General features: G+C 38.8%; 2 protein-coding genes across 3 annotated transcripts in view; both read right to left on the minus strand.

Moving 5' to 3' along the window:
- LOC105429513 (E3 ubiquitin-protein ligase MIB1-like) overlaps window positions 1–22,293 on the minus strand; it is an 84,559-nt gene that overhangs the window by 56,386 nt on the left and 5,880 nt on the right. The window lies entirely within an intron of this gene.
- Window positions 5,345–22,293, minus strand: part of LOC105424244 (mind bomb 1) — a 296,684-nt gene continuing 279,735 nt past the window's right edge. For both annotated transcript variants that reach the window (XM_089078855.1, XM_089078856.1), the window contains one exon: window positions 5,345–7,092. Coding sequence is in view for 1 of the 2 variants with exons in the window: in XM_089078856.1 (XP_088934982.1) it covers window positions 7,089–7,092 (4 nt within the window). In the remaining variant the exon portion in view is untranslated. The remainder of the gene's footprint in view (window positions 7,093–22,293) is intronic.

Genomic DNA, 22,293 nt, shown 5'->3' on the forward strand with positions numbered 1-22,293 from the left:
CTAGAAGTACCACGTCCCTCCCTGCAGGCATAGTTTGTGGTAAGGCACTGTAGGCCCCGCGGGTGCCACAACTCAATTCCCAAGCATTTCGGTTGATTTACAGACCCGGTCGAGGTGGAGGCAACTTTACCTCGCGCTCTTCAGATTCAGTTCTCCCCTACCGCTTAAGAGTTCGCTAGGTAGAAAGTTGTGCTCTTCGTGTTTTACGTTCTCTTCTATGTTTTTCTCGTCGACGATATCATCTATCCGTTTAGCGTGAATGCGAATATCCCGCATTTATTTTCTCAACGAAATCTTACATGCAGTCATGTGTTGAGATTTGTCGTTATTTAAACGAGGGTAAATTGTAAAAAGATCAACTGATCAAACAAACTGATAATGTAATCTTGAATATAATATAGAATTTACATTTGCATCAAAACTATGTTAATGTTTTCTAATGAGCTAACAAAAGATTTTATATGAAAAAATAGTTTTACTAAAAATACCTAAACTTTATACTTAAACTTTAAATATAGATCTAGAAAATAATTCTGTATCAACGGAAAGAACAGTTTTTCTGGCTATAAATCTAAAAAATAATTTTATAGGGCCATCAAAATAATTATGTTCAAATGAGTTGTTACAATATAAAACAATTTTGCAATATTTTTATTATATTTAAATGTCCTACATGATAATTTTGATGGCCCGATGAAATTAGTCTTCAGATCTGTATCTGGTTAAATTTTTAGATTCTAAAATTGTTCTTTACGAATAAAAAAAATTATTTAAACATAATAATTAGGGAGATAATTTTAAATAATACCTCAATATAATTTTCAATAATAAAATTTTTAATTATTCTAGATTTATAAATAAATATAACTTAAACAAAGATCCTAAATAAACCTTCATAAAGCAAAAATAAAAAATAAAGTTTTCTTCGAAAGATAACGATAATAAATTGCAGCTATGACAGCATTGTTAAAACAAAATTTTTGAATTTTACGAAGTTTAGCAACACATGTCTTCGGCTGATCAATCCCCATCGAGGATGGTCATGGTTCGGTTTGGCTTATTCTCGCGATATAAATACGAATCCAAGGGCCGCGAAGAGGAGGGCAGAGATGGAAAGGGTTGCAGGACAGTACGCGCGTAGGTGGGATGGACGAAACACGAGCGGGGGGGTTGGCGTGCCAGAACAGCATGGCACCCCACCCTCGCGCCATCAGCAACCCCTTCGTCGGCCGGCCACCCTCCGTCCGATCCCACGCTCAATACTCAGCAGCTCCGCGCCGGCTGGCACCGCTGCACCCGGACGGACGCAACGACTGCAGGGTATACTGGGTGACGATCGCGACACGGTTAACTAGCCCCGGATATAGTACTGAGAAATATTTCGTTTATTATATTTCGTAATATTAGAACAGGATTCTCCGTGCCCCAGTGTAGAGATTGAACCGAACAGTGCCAATCTCGCAAACACTAATCTCGCTTTCAAATGGAATCATTAAATAAATTTTTCAATTGTCATAATACATCTTCTAATTAAAAAAATTCTGCGTTCTGTATTGCATTTTAATTATTCCCTATATATACAATCCAATATTATTTTTCGTATCTTAATTTGACGATCCGAGTGTCTCCCATTTTTTTCTCTTTCTCTTGGTAATCTCAATTAATTAAAATAACTTGTAAAAATAAATTGTACAGAAAAACAATGTTCTTACAACAGAGAAGTATCATAATTTATATAAAATATTATATCGAGAGTAATACAAAAGGTTAAATAATATATAATAGTCTCTCAATGTTTGTAGCTGTAAAATTACAAGCTGCAATAAAGATTATTATGTTATGAAATCAAGCGTGTTTTTAATAATAATTCACGATATACAATGTATCGAATATATCGATAAATTGTCGGAAAAAAAATGGAAGTGATTTGTAGGATGGCACGCGTACGACGGATCCGGAAGGATCCTCGTGGGGAGAAATAATTTGTCATCGTCCCGCTTTTTCGACGTGACGACATAAATTTCGCGGATAAGAGAAAACAAGCATTGTTATTTCCACGGAATAATCCTGTGGCAAAAAAGCCATTTAAAATATTGGTAGTTTGATCCGAAATGCTCTTGTTATCGATACATGTGCTATTTGCCAAAACTTTTGTAGAGGTCCAGATGAATCACATGATGAGCACATACGAATATTCGATATTACATGTAATCATATTGCGCAATTTATATTAAACTTTTAATTTATATTAAACTTTTTATTTTGAAGTAATTTTGAAGTTATTATCAAGTTCATCAAATGTTCCTAAATTTAAAAAGTAAAAAGAAAAAAAAGTATCATGTTTCACAGACAATTATGTCTGTAAAATGTATTAGTGTACAAAGATTAATACGTTTGTAGAAAGACGTCTCACGTGATGTTTTTACGCAGATGTTTATGAGGTAAGACGAAAGTAGAGCGCAGTAGTTCGCACTTTTTTCGAATGAATAAAATAACATCTGGAAAACTAACTTCCGCCCTTCTTTTTTTTGAGCGCTTCCAATCTTTTTGACGTCAAAGTCAAAGAATAAAGTTGCAGCGCACTTAGAAAGGAACGGGCCTGCGAAAACGTTTGACTCTTCCGATAAACAACATCGTGTTTATGAAAAGTTTTTATAAAAAGTTTTTCAGACATTTTCCCGCGCGGTAAACACATCGATGCTCCTTTCTCGCTATTCGCGAAAGTTCAATTGCAAGTTTCTCGTTTACGTCTTACCGTGTTTGCAGGCGTGGACTTTACAAATGGTTACTCCTCATCGAACGTAAATCACGGCGCAAGGTGCCGGTGAAGTCGTTCCTACCTCCCTCGCGGAACTTTTGAATTCGCTCTTGAATTCATAATTTAAGTAACCGGACGTAATTTAAGTGTGGACTTTGCGCGTTTCTAACGCTCCGACTGAATCACATTCGCGTGATTCACAACGTAATTACGAAGAAATCGAAAAATCAATCCCGCGCATTTATTATCGGGATTATCGGCATAAGTTTCCAATTATCGATTTCTTGCAAGTTCCTCTTTCAATTAATGTCGTTACATTCGTCATAATAGACGGCGGTAAGAAAGACACATCAAAATTACGAACAAATTGGTAATTAAAAAATTATATAATCGTCGCTGATTTGAGATTTTTATATGCTTCGTGTGTGTAACGTGAAGATATGTAGTCAGTATCTAATTATGACAAAGATGAACGTTAGGCTGACGAAGTAAATCTGCAAGATGAGATATTGAAAAAATAAAAAAAAGAAAAAAACCGGAAACGCAGCGATAATACGGCATGAAAAAAATATTTCTATCGTTCTATTAACTTTAAATTGAATCGTCATAGGAACATCCTTCGAATCGAGCCATTTTGATGAAAAACCTCTCGCTCGTTCGCGGAAATCATAAAATTTCGTTGATAGACGTTGGTTCTTTCCTTTCAGTCGAGATCTGATTTTTTTACATACCTCTCTCGAAGGATTTCTTCTTGGTAATTACGGAGCAAAATACGAGTAAGAAGTACGCAGTCTGAAAGAACGCTTGGAATGCTTGGCAGGCTAGTCTTAGAGGGGTACGCAATAGCAAATGGTGAATAAGACGAGAGGAAGAACAGGGATGAACAGAAGAGAGAAAGAGGGTTATAGGAAAAGAAAGCGAGAGAAAGAAAGCGTGAAGCTGGTACTCAGAAGATGCGTCGATGCAGTCTGCAATGCGGCATGGTTCCTGATCCGATTGCGATGCCAGTCAGCATGTTAAGGCGAAGACAAAGAGTCTCAATTAACTATAAGATAATATTTATCAATACTCAGTATTCCTATGAAATTTCATCCCCGTATATCTTTCAATATTGTATCCGCCAAAAATTCATTCCATGGCTATCTCATCTCATTACTTTCTTGTTCTTTTTAACGCTAAAATAAGTTGTTCAAAGTCTAAAATGGATTTTAGAAATTATAGATATACTTAATTTATACTTGCACTAAATTAGTGTTTGGGAATTAATTTTATAATTTTAATATTTAAAAATATAACTAAAACAATATCCATAGCTGTAAAACGACTTTGTAGTCTTTCTTTGGGCGATCATGCATGGTTTCCAATCAGTTTATTCCTGTCATATTTATTTCGAACGGGTGTTCGCAGACTGTAACAATGACGCAAATCGAATTTATTCTGACACGATACAATTTTTCCGCATCGCGAGATAGAAACACGGTAGAGGAGTTTTGTTTCAAGCGTATATTTATAAGACGACGCCTGATGTGTCTGTTGGAAAATATATTTGCGGTATTTTACGATAAGAGGCTTACGCGTATTGCGACAGACTCGCATGAAGATTGAACAAATCGCAAAATTTTTTTACGGAATATTCAAGATCTCTTCCGATTTTATGCGCTGGTAAGAAGAGAGAACGATACGTTTGCTCTCTCTCTCGCAACCATCTTCGTTTTTTCTCGATTTCTTCGAATCGCGATCATTTCCTCCGATTTCATCTCCTTCAAACGAAGTACTATAGAACCTAAACATCGCACATAGCGTCTTACTCCGCGCAATCCTGTACAATCGCTCTCGCTCGTAGGAAAAATCCCGTCTCCCCGTGGAAACAATGCGCGGAAGCAAACACTCGTGCCAGACACGAAAGAGAGAGAGCCTTGTATTTCAGAGCCGCATAACGGGCCACCATCGAGGGCCTCATCGTTTCGCGGTCTGAATAGAACAAGCGTGCAGCTTTCCATGCCGTGGAAAGTGGACATGGACGGGGTCATTTCGATCGTAGACAATAGAAGGCGCACAAAAGGATATGGCAAACGTCGAACAGAACCACGGAGAAGAAATTCGGGACGGCGAACATCGAAGGGGAAAGAGCAGGTGTAAAGGAGGGGAGAGGGGGGGGAGAGGGGGGGTTAAAGAGGAGAGGCGGAGAATTCGCTTGGAATCTCGTAATTTCTACGACAAAGCGAGCTGTCCATCTAGCCGGCGCTAGATGACACGTTTCCACGCCGTCGTCAGGGCGAAGGGTTATTAGATCGTCGTGATGAACGAGCCGTGCACTGCGTGCACCTTGCAACGAAGAGGAGCAACAATGTTGCAAATATCTACGAGAGAAGCCATAATATATATATATATATTATATATATGTATAAGTATGTATGTACATGCATAGCATCATCGTATCATCCGCACCGTTGTCTCGGTCGTGCGACAGCTTGACGACAAACTCTGTGAAAGGAACTTGGAAGTAAATGTGAAAATTAAAAAATGCACGAGACATTTTACACATAATATATATAAAACTTGATATGTAAAAAAAAAATATGTATATAAAGATTTGGAAATTTTTATTATTTTTTTGATATAATTTTTCAGAGATATGCGGTTTATAAAATAAAAAAGGCAATTACGATAGCTTGAAAAAAGTAAGCGGGTACAAATGTAATTTACGCGTTTGGCATTAAAACGAATCTACGTATCGCCGCCGTATAATTTTTCTCGTTATTTTCGGATCACGGCGCCGCGGTTTCGTAATTTGAAATGATGTGCATAGGATCCGATTACTCGCGTTTGTATCCGCAATATTAGAAATTAGGTCTTTCAGGGGAGCTGTGTCCGTTGGTTCGCGTGCACGATCGTTACAGCGTTCGATGCGGTGCGCGCCGTGAAAGAGTCATGGACATCCGGTACATGAATGACGTCCAATTTCATGGGACAATAGTTACGTAGTGTCTCGTGCGACAGCACGGGCGAAGAGGTATGCGAGAGGGAAAAGGGGAGAGACGGAGGCAGATAGGTAGAGAGTGCGAGAGAGCGAGGGAGACAGCGAGGGAAGAGGAGAATGGTGAAACAGATCGCTTCTGGCGGAATTCAGATGATAGAACCATAGAGCCGTAAAATCGTACGCCGATACGAATGGCTTTTCTAAAAGGGGGAGAAAAAGTCATTGCGCGCTATGTCAACGCGATCGTGACCGATCGTCACCGACGCGCGCGTGTCCGTCCGCCGGGAATCGAGCGGTAATTCGCGACGAGAAGTCGGAAAAACGATCTTCGGTGGCGAGCGCCGTAATTTGCATTTTGATAGACGTGCACCTTTCTCGGTGCATGCCTCTCGGCGAAATTTATATATCGGCGCGAGAGCGCGAGAGAAACGATAATCTGCGATATAATCTGCATTCCGACGACGGCGCGTCGATAAATATTGCAACGAGATCTCTCTCTTTCGATCGCGAGACCCTCGATGGCGAGGACCGTCTCGTTACGGAACAGATCAAGTTAGATGTAATCGCGAGCACATTCGGAAATTATACATGGCATATCGATGCTAGCGCGAGCCGATGTGCGTCATGATTTTGGCCGATACGCGCGTTTTATGCTCTCGGTTGAATTATCGCGATGGCATTAATGGCTCGAGATATAATTGAATATACTGTGTCCTCTATCAAAAAAATCGTCCGGTCCGCTGCATTGCGCAGATGCCAGATTGCGAAAATTTTATGTGTTTTCCCCTACATGGTTATCGTCGTTGTCATATTATTTTTCGCAACAGATGTTGCTTTTTACCCGCGGCAACTCGCGATGTTTTTAATGACTCACGCGTGTTTCGCGAACGCGAGATAATGTTACCCCCTTTCATTTTTTTTTCTCCGATTTTTATGTCGTGCTCGCGAGTCGATTTCGCTTTGATCGGGAACACGTCCGACGCTATGATCGAGCTCTTCTCCTGCCGTCGGACTCCTTACGAGAGCCTGACGTGTATTATGCGCGGAAACACCACTTAGGGTGTCAACAAAAAAATACTGCCAAGACGTAACAATAGTGAACCGAGGGAGGGAAACGAGCCATGATCGTCATAAATCACGGACCAAAGATGATGGTCCCTTCCCTAAAACATTGCCGTGACGAAGCCACGTGTATCTCGTTTCTTTCCTTTCCCAAAAAGAAATCTTTACACTTGCAAAAAATACATAGACAGCTGAAGCGTATCGACTAGGGATCGACTTATATTAGCTTACTTACATTAGCGGCGCTCGAGTAATTAATCATCCTCAATGGAGGTGCGTCTTATGCACTTACCTGCAAGAAAAGACAACAATATTGTCAGCTATTGTGCATAATATATCTTCGTTTCTATATACATCGCGCGTTATCTTAATCTAACCAATATATCTTCGCTATACAAAAGGTTATAATGCAGCGTTCAAAGTGAAAGAGACGCAGCAGCGATTACACGATCCGTATATTTTTGTGTCTTTCGCTTTTCTCTCCGTCGAATGTGCAGATTTGTTGCGAAAGGTAACTTGAAAGGACCACTCGTCATGCGAGTTCATGGGGCGAGAGGTACGTACGCGAGGGACGTACGCGAATTCCGGCGAGGAAATGCGTCGCGGCGGTAAATTCATTGTTCCACTTCCGTCGCAAACTCGATTTTGTCGCCCGCGAGATGTTTGACATTCCGTTGCGTCTCATGTCCTCGCTGCTGAACGAACTAAATCATTCGGCCGCCTCTATCTTGTCCGGAATCCGGGGACCCGGATCGATTCGATTTGCCGACGGTACGTCGCGCGGGGCGTCATCGCGAGACGTCGAGGCGAAGCCGTTTTCCCTTCGAGGCCATCGCGTTCCCCCGTCGAGCAACAATAAAAGAAAAACAAAAAAAAAAAATCAACGTTAATATTAGCTTTACGCCGGTGAGCACGCGGTGCATTTATTAATTGCCGTGAGTTGCGCGAGTTGTATGGAAACATTTCCGCGCGCCTATAGCGCGCGGACCTTTGTTTGCGCGATTATCATATCTTCGGTAAACAGAATAAATCATCTGACGTTTTCATTTCCCGAGAAATCCGTGCGAGATCAATTCGTGCTTCGCCGACAGATATATTGTCCTTCCGAGATCTCCGGGAATGGAAAATCGTTAAAAATACAATTTCGCCTCGGTTGCGTGGCCAAGCGCGATTCTTTCGGATATCTGCGAATCAACTCTGTAATTGAATATCCCGGAGAAATCGCATTTTGGTAAACAGAATAAATCACTTGACGGCATCGGTACGCGCCAAAAGCCAAATGAGATCGATCCCGTATGTATGTCAAACGTCTGAGCGCGATCACATGATTAAGCAGGATTATCTAGGAAGGGATCTCATAATCATCGTGAATTTGAACGATAGATAACGATACTATTATATAATTATTATATACTACTTATATTAATACTATACTTATACTAATACTTATACTAATTATTACTATTATATAATATTGTAACACTATTTGAAAGCAAGTTTAGGGTAATAAAGCATTTTTCAAACAAGAATATACATAAAATTCAAGAATTATTTCTATCCATACAATTTTAATTAAAATTGTCAGATTTTTTGTTATCATCAAAAAATACGATGTGTCTGACAAAAAGGGCAATTTGTAAGGTATTTGTGATTTTACATTTTGACAAAGTAAACAAAATAAAACTGCGTGCCACATTTTATGAGAGCAATAAAGCGACTCGTGATTTCGACCACTCGACCATCTTTATTACACTCTTTTATCGATATTTTATAGCCAGCCAATACGACTTATTGAAGACCCCTTCGCTTTTGATAACTGAGAAATCACTTATGTGTATGTTAATGCGAAGTGAATGATCTCAGATTGTTAATTAATGCAATGCAATTTTTTATAAACATTGCAAATAAAATGTAGTCAATTCACCTGCGACACATCTTGAATTCTGCATAATTCAATAAATTATCTCTATAATAAAAGTAAAAAATTTTTCAATTTTTATTTCGTTATAATATAAAAAGCACGAAATTAATATTTCTTAATAAATTAAAATTTAAAGAAAGTAACACTGTAATCTCTGCATGATGCAAAGCATTAGAATCGTTTAATTATCAAGGTAGGAGGTGATACGGAAGCGACTCTGAGGAGAAAGCGAGCGTTCGTATCATTTTAATGCTGATCGATCCTCTGGGATGCATAGACGTCGCATGTAAAACAACGAAGAAAAGGACACAGCACGTATCGCGGGTACCGGTGTGTCGTAAACAAGAAATTCAAGCCGCAACACCTGCTACTTAACGCTCTTACTCGCGCGAATATAAATTATTCATCCAGCGTAGGGTGCGAACACCTTGCCTTGAATCTTCCGTCATTTACGATATTTCGCTGACCGCCGAGATTTGGCTTCAAGCTAACCAAAAGGACAAGATGAATAAGATTTCTTCAAGAGCCATTACGAGCGATATGCTTTACATTTTCTGAATTAAATACGATCTTGAATCTAATACGATATTCGTCATTCTGCATTCGCAAACTACAATTTTGGAAAAGATATATATATATGTGTGTGTGTGTGTGTGTGTGTGTGTGTGTGTGTGTGTGTGTGTGTGTGTGTGTGTGTTTTCATTGTAATTGATATTAAGAATGATATAGTTAGATATTAGTGAAGAATGATATAATTAGATATTATAAAATATATACACATATATATTTTTTTTCACTGTAATTGATATTAAGAATGATATTTGGTTAGATATTTGCTATAGAATTTTTTCGTGTCGTTTAATTTCCGACATCACTAATCGCCTTAACGATGTTGGAGTATAACGAATGACGACATGCTGCATATTCATTTCGTCGCGAATAGAACGACTGTGTTACAGCGGCCACGCCTGGGTGGTCCTCGTAAGTCTGTCGTTCTCGTGCACGTGGAAATCGAAACAAACGGAACGTAAAGACTTGGAACGTAGCCAAAATTTTGGGAGGGGGTTTCCGGATTGGAGATTTTATCAGTGACCGTAGTGACGAGCGTCTTATAACAAAATGAGATAAGAGATAAAGATACGCGTGCCAGCATTCGTGTGACAGATATCTGAAAATTTGTGTTTTTACAACGGCTGCGATCGTAATGCTTCACGAAAATCCAGAATATTCTAAGGGTTTTCCATCAAAGAAAGATCTATGTAGGTTATTTGAAGCGCATTTCTTTTATGAGAATATCGCAGAAAACTTGCAACAAAAATCCTATATCCTGGATATTAAACTTTTTGACAAGAATAAATCTTAAATTTAATAATCAAAAATATAAAAAAGAATCTCAAGAATCTTTATTTTTGTTCTCTTCTTCTTTATAAAAGTATATAATAAATATTTGATAAAAACAATTAAAATTGCAAAACTGTATTATGCGGTTACTATTATGTTAACTTTGAAATGAAACATTAAATACTTTTTGATAATGTCAATGTTACAATCTATTTTTCCCAAGGAAATACAGAGAGATTCTACAAAAATATCTCAATAATTTAAACACTAACACTGGCTACGATATAAATAAAATATGGAAAACCATTTCCGCACTTTTTAAAAATTAATCGACTGAAATATGACAAGTCGTATCACAGCCAACTTCCCTTCCCTTTCCTTCTTCTTTTCTTTTCTCTTCACTTCCAGCGTATAAGAGAATCCTCTAGAGAAACAACTCAGTATCAGATTACTTCTCGCCCCTGATAAAGGGCGAACTGCAATGTTCACGAAACATTGGTATTAATAATGGTTTATGACACGAAGGTAATTCATAATAACCACAATACAATTACAAAGAAATACACAAACTTCAAGAATATAATTAAAATTGTATTTGATTTAAGTAAAAAAAATTTTAATTCGCGAGAATCTTTTCATTTTTGCTAAAAATTTACTCTGTGATTAGTTTTCTTTAGAATTTTCATTGAGAAAAATAATCAGATTATCTGAAAAACACGTTGTTAAAGATTCTCGATAACGGAATGGCACACCCTGTATATGTTGGCTATCCTTGCCTTAAGACTTCCACCGACAAGAGGATGAATTCCGTTGTGAATGCTTCAACAGAGCTCCGTCATACGTGAATACTGCATTTTTACGATTCAATTTCCCTCAAAGCCCCCGCGAGTTCCTTGCATTCCGCTATTCCGAGCGCGTCGCGGCTGCAGCGAGCAGTTTCCGATTTCCCAGAGAATGTCATCATGGAAACGTTTTTGGAACGCGCCAAAAAATCACGATGCCACCGATCAATCGATCCATTACGCTTGTTCGATCGATTGGAAATCGCTTGTCTAAATTGTTAACTTTAAATATTATAAAATAATTGTACTCCCAGTAAATATTGATAAGTTCTCTCGTTATTTATATATATATGGTAAGATATGTTTAAGTTTTAAAGTTTTAAAACAATGTTTTTTTATATTTAAAAATAAGTAATTCAGTTCAACTATATTCATACTAAAACTGTTATACAAATAAAATTCCTGTAAAATTGTGTGATTATGACAAACTTTCCATATCTTCTTATACTTTGAGAAAACGAAGAAATATAATTATTAGTTTCGATTAAAACTCACAAAAATTTACTTACATTCATCTTTCGAGACTTATAGACTAAAAAGACTATAGACTAATACGAATTTTTTTCCATAAAACTTAATGGAAACTTAAATACACTTTTTTATTTTTTTTTTACGAAAACGGATTAATATATGTAGTAGGTTAATACGCAGTGCAAAATAAGGCCATATTTTTAATCATGCGATATTGAGAACTGAAACTTACAATTTACTCGTATCTGTCTTTTATACTATCGAAAATAACTATCCGTTGCCAAATTGATCCATTCCAATCCGGCCGTTCTCGTTTAATGCTATGTGATCTCGCGGAGAGGCGAAGCAGTTGCATTTTCGGGATGGCTGGAGGATCTGGCGAGCACGCGCAAAAATTTCGCAAAAATTTCGCATATTACGAAAGTTCCGGCGGGTAGTTTGCTTCGTGAAGCGAAACGCCTCGTTAAGTTCATCCGCGTAGCTGCCGGTAGCACCGCGTCGAGCTTACAGCCACTCACGAGCGGCCCCGGGCCGCTCTATATCAACGACACAACACGCGGGCGGCGTTCGCTCCCGTCGTTGTTATCTCATGTTTTTACGCCCCCCATAAAAAGCCCAATCTGCTTCAATAAGTTGAAGCGCGAGTGAGATGAAACGGGCAGGTAAGAGAGCGCGTGTTCTCCTTCGATGCGCCTTTGCAATGCGCTCGATCTCTTCGTTTCTGTCGCCGCATCCCCCCTTTACGTTCTCTCTCCTTCTTCCTTGGTCCTCCCTCTCACGCCTTTGGTCCATCGCGGCTTGATGCTCGTTGTACGAATGAGAACGGTACGAATGCAATAACGAGCCGGCATTGTCGACTCTTTTGCGAGCGATATTATCTTCCCATCTTCGTCGTCGTCGTCGTCGTCGTCGTCGTCGTCGTCGTCTTCGTCGTCGTCGTCGTTGTCGTCGGGCGTTTTCTTTCTCTACCTTCCTTATTCATCCCCTCACTTGCTTTGTCTGCACGTCGGTTTTTATCTCGACTGACGATTATTTCGACGACGCTCGCCGACTCCGTCCATCTGGCTGTGACGCACGCTGGTATCTTCGTGGGGATAAGTCTCGTTCGCGTGTTTTCGCTCTCTCGAGATCTCACGGGAGGTTTCAAGAAGGACGAGAGAGATACGGGAGATAATGCTGTCCCGTCATTACCAGCCGACGTTTTCCTAATTACCGCGAGTAACGGCATAACTTTGAGACGTGATGAAAAACCGCGAATGACTCGCGACGTTTCGGCAAAAGAGTCGCGCGAGTAAGGACTTTGTCGTGATGACTTTGCCTAAGATCCTTCATCGCACGGAATAATATCAGAGCTGACAATGTTCGGTGGTATCTTATGTCCATTTCTATCAATGTAAATTAACTTTAATTTCGATTTAACTTGCATTCTTCTTTTTTTAATTTTAAAAACTAAGAAAAAGAGTAGACTTAAACCGAGACTAAAATTAATTTATATTAATACAAATAAATATATTATATAATAATTTAAAAACATCACTCACGCGATTACAACAAAGATAAATTCGTTCGATTTTGTGTCTACTGCGAATTATAAAAAGAATGGATTGATTTATTGTCATATTAAATAACATTTCGTAATAATTAAAAACGTTATCGTGAAATGTCGTTTTAGAGATGTAAAATATTATCACAGAATATCATAACTATCTATTTATTATTTCGTATGAGAATAATAGATTTATGGAGTTACAAACTACGAATCAAACCTTCGGAAAAATATACCGTTTATATAGCTCTTAGAAAATAATAAACATTCGCACGATTCTATTAAACTCACGCAAAAATAATAGCCCGCAGTAAGAGCAGTTTAAGCAAAACATTGTTGTTTCAATAATTATACAGTATAATAGTTATTCATATTCTCAGTTATTTCAAAATAATATTAATTAAATTGTAGGAAATTAAGATTCAATGCTACAGTACTAATTAGTTACTTTCCCTTAACTTCCGATATATCCAAAGGGCAAAAAAGGGCGCGCTAAGAATTCATTTCATTCATCGAAGCCAGACGCGAGTTACGACTCAAAACACGTACATATTTGATCGAGGTATATATGACAAAATCCTAAAATTATATTACATCTTGCGAAACAGATGTTCGCAATTGAGAAGATTGCAGCTGACGGAGATCGGAGAGATTTCAGGTCCGAAAGGTTTGCAACTCCACAATTATCGCCGTCGATTACAATTCCTCGGTCGAAACGGTCACTTTTAAGCTACGGGGATGAATGCTGTCAATTTAAGATAGTCGGCTATTTTTACTGAATTTTCCGCTGAATTTCCGGAGCCCGCGCGATAAAGTAGCCTCTGACCCTCGACAGCGCTACGAGGAACGTATGCGAAAGTAGATGCTCGACTCCAGCTGTATGCCCGAATCCGAGTACCTTGGGGTAGGTAGTACTCGGGTCAGTATCCACATGGCCATCCCACTAGGAGCGGCCGGCCTACGTGGCCGGGACTACAAAATCGCTGTTTTCCAGGCTTATCCCGGCACGGAAAGCGCCCCGCTCTCTCCCTCCCTCTCTTTCTCTCCATTTTGTCCCGGCAGATCCTCACCCACGAGGTGAGCCTGTCCGATAGAGAAAACGGACGCGCGCGCGACCAGCAGCTCGATCCGAGAACATAATCTCTCCATGGTGTTCTGTCCCTCGACCCCCGATATCGAGCGGCCCGTATTTCACTCTCTCGCGAATTATTTACGCGGATCCGATAGCCACTTGTTTTGTCCGGCGACTCGATTCGCTCGACTTCAATTCCCTAATTTTTTTTTCCTTTTTATGATTTTAGGTATTCGATGCACAAAGTTTACCGTTAATTAATTAGTTTATTTATTTACCAGGTCAGTTGATGATAGCTTTACGCGTGACACGTTGCTGCGCGAAATAAAAGGAACAAAGACTCGTCGACAATTTAAATGCGAGGTTTTAAATTTTACAAGTACTATACTATATAATTTCTCTATCTTTCTCTCTCTCTCTCTCTCTCTCTCTCTCTCTCTCTCTCTCTCGAAAAGCTTGTCGATAGAGACAGATAAGAAAAGCGAAAGAGAAAAGTGTACTTCATCCGTTCCCTACGACGGTTTGTTTCACCGAAGCATCCATCGCTCGTCCGCGGATCTGGTTTGTTCGCCGGCGAGACAGGATGATGTACCGTTTTGCATGTTTCCAGTTTCGTCGTACATTTATCCCGCGGATGTCGGACGTCCCGACGATCCCGTATGTTCCATCTACATCGCGAAGATGTATTATATTTGCGATACATTCGAGGTCCGAGAGAAAGAAGTATAAGAGCCTTTGTGTTGCGCTCCGTTATATCTTTTTAAAGACTCGCCGGTCTGAAACGTGCTTGTGACATTTTATGTGAAATCCGTCTCCAGCTATGTCGTTTTTTATGCGAAAAAACCTGTACATGTTACCAACTATTTGATTCAACGGTAAGATTTTGATAAAATGTTCGCCGCAGGCGAAAAAACTTTGCCCCTATCAGAGAAGTGCGTTTCCGAGAAAAAAAAAAAAAAAAAAACCGCGGTACTTTTCTTCAGACGGGAAAGTGTAGAAGTTCGATGGTAGCGGAAGTATAGCGGAGGAAAGTCAGTGGAATGATATCGAATTTTCAAAACGTTTCCAGCGCACGAACGCGAACGAGAACGTGTTCCATTTTCAGTGCGCTATGCTAAAAAGTTAGTTCGCAACGGTTCGGTCTCACTCGCGATTTTCCTCAAAATCTGCAAACCAGCCATTTTAAGGAAATGAAGAAATCATTTATACGTATATATCCAAAGAAAGATTTATAGAACCTTAAGCCAAACGCGAGATGCGAGATAACTTTCCACTTTTATTTCGATACGTAGATAGAATATAAAATGAAAATTTGCTTTGAAAGCAAATTAAAGTTCGAAGCTTCCGAAGGTAAAGTAAAGATAACGGAATCCGAATTAATTTGAAGTACGTGAATAAGATCGTCGTGAGTTTCGCGTCAAATAATCCCGGCCAGAATTCGCGGATGATTGAGGTCACGGTATGCGTATTCCTTGTCGATACAATCCGAAAATGATGGTGCGGCGAAAGTTAGCATTAGCATTGCGTATCGAATATGCCTTGAAATTCAAGATAGAACCAATTCTGGATCACGTTGCGATTCGAGATGCACGGCGTGCGACTAAGCGTGCATACTAAAGGGCGGGGCGTCGTCCTCTTCGTATATATGTGCTTCTCCCGCAAACTTGGAAGATCAAAAACTTGGAAACGCTACCAGCACCCCGAATCGGGCCCCCGCAATTTATTCGACTCTCTCTTCGTTACGACTTGTTAACCGAGCGATCTCACGAAGAACGAACGATTTAAGATTTAAATTTAAATTAGATTTATCTAATTTTTTTTTTTAATAAAAAAGTACGCGGAACATGTAAAAAAAATTAGAATATGCGACATCTCATATTTATCATACATTTATGCAAACGCGTATACAATAAAAAAAAAGAAAATCTTTATATTTTTTTGCATCTCTCGTTTTTTAATGTTTTTAACGTTGTAATTTTTCCAGTACTAAAAAGAGTTTAAAACATTTAATATTTTAATATTTTGTTGCGCATTCTGTTGCACCTTTTGTTAAAGTTAATCTTTTAAACAATTTGAAAAACTTACTTCTATATTTTTGAAAAAAAAAATTTTTAATTATAATTTTATATGGTGATATGTTGTAATAGCATATAATAATGGATTGTACAAAAATCAAATCTTAAATAAAAGATTTAAATGGAAATAGTAAATAGAGATAGGAAATCAACGGATAATATCGAGTTCCTGACGGATTTTAAAATCAAACGGAAAGCAAACCGGGGTTGTATTGCAATCTGATTGTAGCAGCAATAGTACGAATAAATGAATCAGTAAGAGAACAGACTTTTTAACAATGAAAAAACTCCGATAAATCCGCGTTCTAGATATGAAAAATTATTTTTCTAGCGTTTCAGCAACAAACGTCAATCAATGAAATCCAATCAATCAACCAAATCTAGCAAGAATTCATCACAAATTGAAAATCGACAGACGACTGTCAAGTGTCCAATACATTCTGAGATGTAAACCGCTACTCTCACAAGTATCTTAATTCATAGTTTTTTTTTTCCAAAGCTTAATTATATTATTCGAATACATTAATCGTCTTCTAATACGTTTTTCATTTTTGTATCAGTTGATCCATGTACATGTAATTACGATTAACTCTTTACACAGTAAATTAATTTTCATTTTATTTTTTAATCTCTTTGATATTGATGTGTATATAAAAAAAAAAACATGACATACTTTACCTCTTTGATTAAATATTGAATGCATATGCATTCGTCGAAATCGAGAACGGAAAAGAGAGAAAAGCGAACCGCAGCGATCTGGGCAAGATGCAGCAAACAGCTACGCTGATTTGTATAGACGCGATTCATTCCAATTCGAGTGCGCTGAAGGAGCGTACTCGATCGTATCGCTACATCGCATTTCGAGGACTCTTCTCTACCTCGATACTACCCTTACCGTTGTCGCTACGATCGCTTTTCGTCGTTGCCGGATACGTTTTCTGAACCGGACAATCCTCAATTCGAGTCCTCTCGAGATTTTTTGATTATTCGCTGATTTCATCGTCGATCGTCCGTTTCAAGCCGAATTCATTAGAGCCGATAAAGAGTCATCTACCAGAAGATTACGCAAAGAACGACAAACGACGTGCAACGGCAGCAATTAACGGCCGCGCGCAGAAACGGAACTTTCCTTGACGAGCGAGCAGCAATCGTCGTCGCGCGGCAAAAATCATTTTCGCAAATTGGATGGTCCTCGAACGGGTATAATAAGGTGGTACATATAATAATTCTACGATTCGGTCATTTGTCCTGACGATGACGACTGCGCGCTGTCAGAAACCTATTGTCGATTTTCGCAATTTACCGTGTAATTATAAATTTGCTCGAACATCACGCGGAGAACTCTCAAATTTACATCACTGTTAAATATAATTTGAAGCTTTTAGATAATACATTACTTAAACTGCAATTCAAGTTTAATAACTTAATTAAATTTATAATTATTATATAAATAGCAGAAGTAACATAGTTTGTAATTTGAAAGTGGAAAGGGAAAGCAAAACCTGTATCAATATCCTATTTCGAAACGTTTGAGCCAAATAAATTAAAGATTTTGAAATTTATATGAATATTTAATTAATATATAATTTATTTATAATTATGTATATAAATATATTTATATATAATATAAATATTCATATATTAATTAAAAATTCAAATATTTAATTAATATTTTCGTCTCTTTATTTTTCCTTTAAATCATAAATTCTTTTGAGCTTAGTTCCGAAACGCTGAAGTACACGAAGCCGCTTAAGCAGTAAAACAGCAATATCACATTTACTTGTATCCGCGTGTCGTATTAAATACGGCGCAAACCATTCAGAACAAACAAGGATTCCTAACTTACGAATGTAAGTTCGTCGATGAGCAGTCGCGCCGCGAATGAAACGGCGAATCTCGCAAGACAAACACGGTAGTATCACAGAGAGATTCGCCTGACGGCGCATTTTACGTCGATGCAGGATTGATATCACCCGCTCCGCCCCCCCCCCCCCCGTGATTAATTTCCCGTCTCGAAATACATCTATATCGACGAATCTGTGCCCTCCAACTTCGTGCCTCGATGTTTGTTAGAGGCGTAAGGTAAAGAACGTCATTCGGCAGAATCTTTTGTGCCGCGCGTGATTAGCACTTTAAGTGTCGTCTTTATCGCTGTACCATTTTCTTGTCACGTCACTTCCGGATTATGACGCGACCCTCCTTTGCTCGCCTTGCGGCAATTTTCCCTGTTAATACGCGATTATTATAACTACCACGGTACATAATTACTATAGCAGGCAGGATTTATAGCTGGACAAGCACTTCGAATCAATGATCCCCTCAAACAAGGATTCAATGATCCTTTTTTAATTACGTGTTTACCATCGCTGTGATAAAATTACTTAGTTCAAAAGACTTTTCTCGAACAAAGACACAATGTTCTTTTCATCATTGTATGTCTTTCATGCGAAAATTAAAGTAGAATAAATTAATATCGCTTTGTTTTACGTTAAAAAAATTGTATATCATGCAAGACACAAAACTGCTATGATTAAAGAATAGAAAAATATCAACAAAAATTGGGAAAATAATTATAAATAAATTAATTTTTATCATTTATGGTAGAACCGAAATTTTTTTAATACGTTGTACCAATATTTTGAAAGAAAAAGAAACTATTTTTTCTCTCTCTTCTTTTTACAGTATAGTATTAATCTTTGATCTCTCATTAATTACAATAATATCAAGTTTACAATAAAATCAGTTTGCGTTGATATAAAATATCGATATGTTATTGAATAGACTAATATTGATCGTTATAATGCTCGATTAACGTTACTCGTACTTGACAGCAACCGCAGGCTAGAGAGATGTCTTAGTTTACTCGATACATCATTTCATTGGCCGAGAAGGCCTAATCGGTTATGTGTCAATGCATCTAAGATGGATCGATGTAGATTACATACATTGTGCATATATTCTGCTGCTAAGCATACATATAGTTGCTTAATCTGTTGCTTCAGAAGTCAACAAACTTCAGTATACGAAAGATGTTTCCGATAAAAATTGAGTTACGTACAACTATTAATTCTAACACATATTCAACGAAAAAAAAAAAAAAAAAAGTTTTTCCGTTTTATAAAATCACAAATAAGATAATCAGAATAATTGCAGTAAAAAAAAAGACAACTAGCTTATCGCTTTTACAGCTATCTTCTAAATGGGCGATTAACTTATGATTCGCATTATTGTTTCCTGGAACAAATAAAATTTAGATTTGAATAATCTCATTTAACATCAAATGTACGGCGAGCGTATGCTGGAGTTAACGATTCGATATTATCAATGCCGCGTGTAGCGAACAAGCTGTCTTATCCGGGACGATTAATAGTTTTACTTGTTGGGGTATTGGATGTATATTAATTACTGCTCGTCAGATCGTCGTTTCACAGACGAAGATGACGAACTGATTGGTTACGCGTGGATGGATTAAAGATGGATCGATGCGCATTACAAAGATCTTACACGCATTGATGTTCGCTTCAAATATGTATTTGTTTAATTTGTTGCTCGTATTAGAAAGGCTCAATTAAAAGGATTAAATAAACAAAGATAAATTAGATAGATTTTGAGTTAGCATCCGTCGCGCTGAAATACTCGCATATTCGTACATTTTGCATAAATTGAAATACAAGATCTCTTTCTCTGATAAATGATTCAGTAAGATAGCGATATTGTATTCTAGTCTCTTCGAGAGAGAGAGAGAGAGAGAGAGAGAGAGAGAGAGAGAGAGAGAGAGAGAGAGACACAGAAAGGATATACATATGTATGTGTGTTTAAAATATACAATATAGAATCATCAAGGACGTACGTACGAACGCTGCTGCAGACATAAAGATATAGTTTTAGAAGTAACAACTTTAAACGTGCCATGAAAAAGAATGAATTTATAAGTTGAGTATAACTAAAAAATAATGGCCAGCATGTAATAAAATGGAATCAGCCGCGAGACACATTTCGCGCTCCGTTCTTGAAAAAAGAAAATATCGTTAGATAGAGAGCTTTGAGAGCGCGCGTCATTTTCTTCTCGCCCTTTACAACCGTTAACAGTTGTAGCTAACGCGATTCACCCTGTCCCCGTGATAGATGCAATTCGGAAGTTACGGATACGATAACGCCTCGGCGGATTACGCGGCGCCGTTTCAAGGCTTATTTATTCCGTAACGATTGTGACATAGCATTACCGCGCGGCAAAGCGGAGGGTGCAATATTCACAAGCGTGTCTGCTGAATAATAACGCTATACGTTACACCCCCAATATGTCGCAGTCAGGACTCCCGGCGAGCGGCTCCGAAGGAAACGAGTGGAAACACTGACTTTTGTTACTACGTCGCTGACAGAATAGTCGCGGCGCCGCGGTATATCCCCGATTCACATATGCGTGTACCGACACACCGATATGTATATCAACCCTCTCCTCTGCGGTGGGCAACGCGCGCGAGGGGCGTCTGAATATTCATACTTCGCCGTTATTATATATCGGTCGACCAGGTGTACCTTTCGTACCACCGCGATTATCATTGCAGCGGCCAACATTATTATGACCGTGCGCTATTACGGCCGCGATAAAATTCAGTCGCAGTCACTCTCGCCGAACGACACCTCGATCGATCCGATCTCTAATCTTTATAATCGTGCGACACGTATTGTATCTCGGAAGCGCCGCGACACACACACACACACACACACACACACACGCGCGCGCGCGCGCGCGCGCGCGCATAAATATATATATATATGGAGCTCTTTGAAATTTTCCATCGCTTTCTACGAAGGCAATATCTTATCCCACGTGAATAGGTGCGCTAAATAGAATACCGCCGTAAGACATAAATTACATGAGCTCGGACGATTCGAATTATGAGTATCTTCCTGATATAGAAATATCGATTCCGATATGGATTTCCTCTCCAATAGGCAGTTTTACGTGAGTTCGTTGGACCAGACGCGGACTAAGCGTAAGGGGAGATGACGGATAATGTGGCTCGGATAAGACTGTTGTTACGGCTCGTAATCGCTATAACGTATGCCGTGCAGCTTTGCGTCAATGTTGGCTCCCGTGGTTATGCATACGCATTCAACCGTCACGGCGGGCGAATCCTTCGAATTCCTGCGTCGTCTTCCGTTTCGCGGGATTAAAGAGATCTCCCGGCCTGCGACCGACCGCCTTCAAACTGCTTATTCTCGGACGATCATATTCTTATACGATCATGAGAGAATATTAAGCCGCGGAGACGCACGCGGTTCTCCATTTCATCACGAAGCTGCTTTGATTTATATAATGCTAGTCGATGAATCGATGAATTTTTAATTTCTCGCAGTTACCTGTAATCTTGACTGATTGGGAAAAATTCCCGCGAAAAAAAATTTTCGATAATATCCGCATTTTTCGCTCGAAATTCGCGCCTAATGAAGAAGTTGAAATTCGGCTAGACGTGAATCTTTTTTCTTATACCATGAATCGTTTTCTTTCATCTTTTTTTACATCGTAAGTGAAAAAAACTTGGTAATAGGAGGTAGTAGGATTTTTCAGAAAATAGAATAGAGACGTGTCAATATGAGTGACACGAGAAAGGGATTATACTGACGTTTCGAGAGTGCTTTGCTATCCTTATATCTCTTCGAGGTGCGTGATAGTCGAGGATGTGTATGTATCTTCATAAAGTTTCAAAATAACTCTTTCACATAATATTTCATCTTGATTCATCTGATCGACGCATCTTTGCGATTCCTCGCCATTGCGTCTCCTAACTGACATTAAACTCTCATGAAATTCATTCTTAAGCGTCTCGAAAAAATCATAGGAACTGAAAAGCATTTTATGACTGCAACGGTAAAAGGACTCATTTATCTGTCTTCTGCATATGCACGAAATTTCGTTGAAGTCAGAATTTCGTGGCCCGAGGATAGTATCTCATAAGAAGGACGATATCAATACCGAGTGCGATCCATTTTTCCATGTCAGACATATCGCCCCGTCGGGGTGAAAAGGAAGACGCGAAGATTTTCCAGCGGCGTTGATATATTAATTTCTTTGCCCGTTGGAACATAAATTCGTCTTCCCATCGACAGACTTGGCGCGATTTCGTTGCGCCGGCTCTTTTTTTCTTCTCATCGAGAAGATAAAACTCGCCGATTTCGTCGAATATTTCGCGCGGGATGCTCGCGAGTGACTGTGAAAAAAAA

The sequence above is a fragment of the Pogonomyrmex barbatus genome, unplaced genomic scaffold, assembly GCF_055798465.1.
Source record: "Pogonomyrmex barbatus isolate J1 unplaced genomic scaffold, ASM5579846v1 scaffold3, whole genome shotgun sequence".
NCBI lineage: Eukaryota > Metazoa > Arthropoda > Insecta > Hymenoptera > Formicidae > Pogonomyrmex > Pogonomyrmex barbatus.